Here is a 6,283-nt window from a genome sequence, read left to right on the forward strand (position 1 = left end):
GCGTGTCAGCTGCACTGCGCAAGATAGATAAAATCAGCCTAAAAGTATGCAACACGCTGAACGCCAACCGATGCATTGCAGGGTTTGACATCCTATGGGAATGATTCGTCCAATGGGAATGATGATTGATTTTTTTTTTCAGACATTGACATTGCTTAGAAACATGCTGAAATATTGTGCACATGGAAGGTGATTGAATTCCTCGCAGGTACTATTTATTATCAAATCAAATTTCTTCAGATTCTTTTTTTTCAATTCCCCTTATGATCGAAGCAAAATGGCAAGAATGATCAAATGTGTTAAAAGAGAATAATTTGACTATAGCTCCTGAGTATCAATTTGGAACATTTATGTCTACTGTCTAATAATGGCTTTTGAGAGGCCTGTACTACGGACCGCGGAAGCTTTGTAAACACTAAAAAAAACAGTTTGTTATTTTGATTATTTTAATCAAAATATCAATGTTTACTTTTTAAGTGTAAAATTAAGCTTCCATAATAATAAGCTGCACAATTTCGAAACATTCAGTGGATATTTTCTCATTCAAAGGAGATTTTAACGTTCGTCCATTAGCTAAAGGTGGCGTCAAAATGGCCCTCAACAACGTTATTTGTTAAGCAATGCGGTCTGCAAATTGAAATGCTTTGAGGCCCTTGGTTTAATACATCAAACGTCACAATTGAGGCTTATTGTGAAGTAGAAGTTACAAGCTGTGATACGCTTTTTTTCGATGTAGATGACAGCTTCAAATAAGCCCTCATACATCCATCATTCATCTACCGCCAAATTGAGCCTGATTATTTTATAATATTTAAAAAATATCTAAACTATTTGTTCATACTTTACATTTAACATACAATTATGTAAATTTGAAATGTAAACTATTACACCCATTAACTAGTACAATGCAAACCATGCTCTGCACGCCCGTTTCCTTTTTCGAAACTTTACCATGTGCATGTAACAAAAACAAAGAAAATCTGACGTCAATAGAACAAAAAAAAAGCCCCACTCCTCAAGGCTCTTTTTAAGAATCTTTGCAAACAAGTGTCAAACAAGACAAAGGAACAAGTGTGGCAGTAGCTAAAGAAAACAGCGAACAACTGCAACGCCCTCTCAGCCACGATTCAGCGCCCACAACTTGATGCATCCTTTTGTTTTTGCCGAAGAAACTCGGGTGAATAAAGTTTAAGAAAGCATACATTCTTTTAATGGGCACCGCCGTGCCCATTCAACCCAGCACAAACAGTTTTGTTTTAATACCACAAAGCAGCGGGAAAGTGTACGGTGCGGCCCCGTGGGGCGTCCGTACCCCTGTTGGGAGTGTTGGGAAGGTTTCACCGAACTGGGTTAAATTTCTCTGGAAAGGAAAGCAAACACGATTGCCCGCTTTGATGTAACGAAGCACTGTTGCTGCACCGGTTGCGTGTTCTTGCTTTCTTCTGGTGTTTGTCGGCTCACACTGACAGACATCGAGAAGATGGAGCCCTGCACAACTTCGCGGAGGTGCTGCTGCTGCACCGAGCAGCAAGTTTGTAAGTTTGCGATTTATGCATGACTTTGTTTTCTGCTACAATTCTCTCGGTTTCTTCCCCGTCCCATTTGGGTACCCTGCCCTGTACGAGGTTGCTACTGATTGCGCTATGCAGCAAGGCCACTCTGAGTCCGGTTGCACCGCGTGGTTCAACTCCCAAATGCATGCTCGGGCAAGCAGAAACTCGTGAGCGCCCCCCCACGGGCCGGTGGCGAGAAATTGTATTTGTTACTGCAGGTCGTGCGCACACTTACCGTGAGGCTGTGGTAGAACAGCACACCGCTGACCGTCAGGATGGTGAACAGAATGAACAGGACGAGCGCGGACACTTGGGAAATTCGCAGCAGGTTCAGCGCACCGGAAAGGAGGATTGCCGCAGCGTGGCAGCAAATAATCGGTCCGACCATCCGATCGATCAGATCCCATGGCATCAGCTTTGATTTGTCGCTGCCACTCTTTTTCCATCCGCAGATGGACAGACGCTGGGGAAAAGGTCGTACACGAAAAAACAGTACACGAAAAGAGTGTAATATAGTGTTGGTATGGGGAAGGGAAAACACAGTGAAATTAAAATCAAACAGAACATGGAAGTGCGTTGTCATTAATGTTAAATTAATAGGAAAATACATTTTCCAGAACTACCATCGCTTGGTTGGAATACTTGTATTAGTAACACTGTTTTGATTTTTTTGGGTGAAATAATTGAAATTTGAATATGATCATTTCAATGCATTGACAAAACTGAGTCAGTAGAAGTACTCAAAATGCTATAAATTTTAAACCATTTAATTTTCTAAACATTGGGTAAATGCACCAATAGTGATTAAAGTGGTACAAATGTGTTTTGATGAGTTTGAAGTGTCAGGAAAGTAAACATAAAAATATATTAATACATGGCAATTGGAATATATTTTATCTTTGGAATCACAACCCTTTAAACCATAAAAAAAGAACAAATGAATATTTTGGTGACTGATTTGTTTTATCTATAATGGTTGAAAGGTTCCTATAGTCGTCGCATTGTGTTCCAGGTGGTAGTCAAAGATACTTTAAAATTTGTGCAATATAAATGAAACTTAGTTTTGAAGCTGTTTTCATACGATTTGCGAGGATTACTGCCATAATATTGAATTTTTACATAATTTAAATGAAAAAATTAATAAATTTTAATGGTGAAAATATTGACTAATCTACTGTATTACGACTATAGTTAACCTACACCTTGAAGGGTGTGCTAGATTTAAAGTCAATTTTTTACTGGAAATTAGCTATAACTATAACCCCTATCGGACCGTGCATGTTTTATGTACCTATAATGGTTCTTTCCTTTAAAAAAAAAACACTTTAAAATGCAAAACTATAGTCGAATGAACAACAACATAACAGCATTATTAACATTAAAGTTATGTTAAAAAATAACAATGGCGTCGTTAGGCGGTAATTTACAGCGTTATCAAAAATATGAGTTTTGTCATGAAATCCTAAAGATTTTAGAAAATTCTGACACTTTTCACATAATCATGGATTTTTCGGAATGACCCTATTAAACATTTAATACCTTTGTAAAAGACCAGAGGATATTTCATACTAAAATAAATAATTTAATTACTTAAACTATCGTATGGAGCGCATTTTAGTACAATTCCACCAATGTTGATACTACCAACAGTACAGGTACGTTTACCCTAATTGATTGATTTTTTACAAATTATTTTAATGTCAGTCTTCCAAACTAAGTATGAATAACAGAGTCGTATAATGCCATTTTTGTGCATTTAATTTGAAATATGTGGAAAAACTATTACATTTATCAAAAGAATGACATTCTTCAATTGATGAATACCATTTCAAGTTTAATTGAAGAATGTTATACAGTTTTAGACTTTTACCCATGTGTTTCGTTATAGCCTCAAAGATTAATTGGATTTGGACATGGCTAATATTAAAAAAAGGAAAAAAAAAACGTCCGTTTCACAATCAGAACCAAGACTGCTAGTAGCATTCGTTTGATGGCAAGCTGGCCATAAGTGAAAGGCCAAATTATCAAAAACCCATCAGCCAACTCTTCGTTCATATGTGTTAGTGTTTCCCCTCCCGGTACTTACCCTGTTCCCAAGGTTGGGCTGCATGGCAATGTCAGGTCGGGAACTGTATCGATAGTTTAAATGCACCGAAACCAACTAAACTGCTGAAATAATGCTAGCTGTAATGTATACACTTTTATGTTCCAAAAATGTGTTCCCCTCGCTAGTGTTGTGCTTTCCGCAGTCAATCTTTTGCTTCCACTGTGTCGCCAGCCGATTTAACAGGTTAGCAATTTGACCTTCTGAGCAACTACCGAAAGCACGTGAACAATCGAGTAATTTAGACAAAAAAAAGCAGCCCCAAACTTGCACTCAATTAAAACTTGTTGGTGGCCATGAAAAATGTTTCTTTCTTTTCCTTTTCAAAGGATGTGCTGCTGCTGTTCCTACACTTGTTCTTGCCTGTCTAGTCCACACAAACACACACACACATACAGCGGAAGTGTCAACCACAAAACGGATGTGGAAAGATGCCTTTCGCGCGGCTTTCCGTTTCACCCGTCTGTCAGAGTGGAGTGGAATGTTGCGGTTGATGCGGATGATGATGATGATGATGATGGAAATAGAATCAAAGCGTTTTGCGAGCAGACAGTAAAAGGGGGAATAGATAGGAGGAAAAAGGAATCAGGGAGGGTTTGTGGATGCTGGTTACAGAAACGCAAGTGCGCAGATTGAAAATTACTGCCGTTTCCAATGCGACTGGGAACGGGATGAGATATCACTTAAAGCTTTTAGCCAGCGTGAAAGTAAGGCGAATAAAAATAGATCCAAGACGGGCGAGTGCTGTGCTATTAAATTTGAACCAGCAATATGCAATTTTGGAAGCGATGAATATATTTTAACGATCACCAAGAGGAACGAGATTTCATTTTTGAAGCGTTCAAATTGGTCGATTTTTGCACTTCGAGAGGATGTTTTTCATTTAAAAAATTCTAAAACCGAACATAACAGTGATATGAAAATACACTTCCGGCACAATGCAAAACGATGCATTCACTTTCATACGCACTGTGTTTCCGTGTTTGTCGTTAGATAACAATTGCATAATAGTACGCACTCTCTCTCTCTCTCGCTCCCTGCTTATTTGCGTCACACTACAGTTTGTTTAAACTGATCGATATTACGTTTATTTACTTCAATCTCACTGCAATCAAAATGCCTGTAAAATTGGCTCTACTACACCACAGCTGAATCTTTCCGCTCACTTTGGCGAAGCAAAACTCCACAGCAAACGTTTGCCTGCGCGCTAGACACGCACTGCTTAACCGGACGATTGCGCCGCCGGACTGTGTTGCACGAGCGCGAGAAGAATTTCTCGCATTTCGCATTTCATACCCGTCGTGTGTACCCAAAAATACTACCGGCCACCAGTATATGATGCGTACACCTCGCTCCCTCTACCCCTCCAACGGAGATCAAGCGGCGGGTCAGTACAGAGGCGATCCGTTCCAATCGCGATGACGTCCGTTGCATTTTGCCCTCGCCGTAGAAGTGCCCTTCTGCGCGGACACGGTTGCGCGGATACGCAGTTGCGCATCCGAGTCCGACTTGACTGACTGACAGTGGCAGTGGCCGGCCGTAGCAGCAGCGGCGGCGGCTGCAGTGATGTTTTACTGTTTTGTTTTGCTTTTCCATAAACATCCATCTCGAAACAGCTGACGCTCGGTCGTGTGAGTTATCCAAATATAGAGTCAAGTGTGCGTAAATTGTTGTATCGGACTTCTGACAGCGGCGGGCATAAGTCGGTGTACGGACAGGGAAGGTGCGTTCCCGTTTTCTCTGCCAAGAAGTGGCTCTGGGTTGGTGTTTTAAATGGTTTAACGTGTATGAAATTTGTCTCCATTTTGAGGATAATAGATGCAAAATAATGCAGTGGAAAAAGCAACCAAATAAAGATATATTTACCATAGTACTTGTTCTGTGTTTGTTGCTACTATTAGATTTTCAGTTTACTGTTATTGGTTTTTTCTTTACTGCTATTTTGTTGATGCTTCAAATGCTTCAGAAGATTTTAGATAATTACTACTACATAGAGTGTTTCGTATTTGTTATTGTTTGATTATTGTACCATTGAAGCAAACAAGGGTGGTTTAGACAGCATCTCTTGTACTTCATTTATTACGATCCACAGTTCCATGAACCGACTTGATTAACTGCTGCACAAGCTTAGCATACAATACACTCAACGTTTTGGAAATTCGGCGCTGCTTTCAGCTGCCAAATTAGTGCATCGTCCGTTAAATGGAGTGCGTAGCTATTTATCTAAATTAAATGGCTTGGGATTATATGCAACAGTACCTGATTAATGCTACTGGAATCGTTTTTGTCATGGTCTTACCAGCTGTTACATTATTTTGCAGCACTGAAGTAATAATTAATTGAATTAAAGAATAGTCATCATTACGTATTAGATTCCAATAAGGTCCATGCTTGTCGTGAGACTTTAACTGAAAAGGTTACACAACGAATAATAATTAAATTCAGACGGTCTCCGAGATATAACAGTCGCAAAATACCGCGTATCTGGAATTATTGCCTAAGTCAAATCTCGTGTCTTACAGCCAAAAAATCACTAATTTTCGTAGAATTTTGCAAGTAAAGGGTGGTTTTGGCCACTTAATTAATTATTTGACGTGATTCTGACTAATTATAAAAGTTTAAACCT

General features: G+C 39.4%; 1 protein-coding gene across 6 annotated transcripts in view; it reads right to left on the reverse strand.

Moving 5' to 3' along the window:
• LOC120901623 (D-beta-hydroxybutyrate dehydrogenase, mitochondrial) overlaps positions 1-4,945 on the reverse strand; it is a 43,145-nt gene extending 38,200 nt beyond the window's left edge. The window contains exons 1-3 of one of the 6 annotated variants that reach the window (XM_040309706.1): positions 4,824-4,945; positions 3,640-3,719; positions 1,789-2,016 (exon numbers count right to left, since the gene is read on the reverse strand). In XM_040309706.1, the coding sequence (XP_040165640.1) occupies positions 1,789-2,016; positions 3,640-3,663 (252 nt within the window). In that variant the 5' untranslated portion in view covers positions 3,664-3,719; positions 4,824-4,945. Of the gene's footprint in view, positions 1-1,788; positions 2,017-3,639; positions 3,738-4,752 lie in introns of all 6 variants that reach the window. The other 5 variants (XM_040309703.1, XM_040309704.1, XM_040309702.1 and 2 more) reach the window with 5 other exon arrangements.
• Positions 4,946-6,283: the final 1,338 nt, after the last annotated feature.

Source organism: Anopheles arabiensis, chromosome 3, assembly GCF_016920715.1.
Source record: "Anopheles arabiensis isolate DONGOLA chromosome 3, AaraD3, whole genome shotgun sequence".
NCBI classification, from domain to species: domain Eukaryota; kingdom Metazoa; phylum Arthropoda; class Insecta; order Diptera; family Culicidae; genus Anopheles; species Anopheles arabiensis.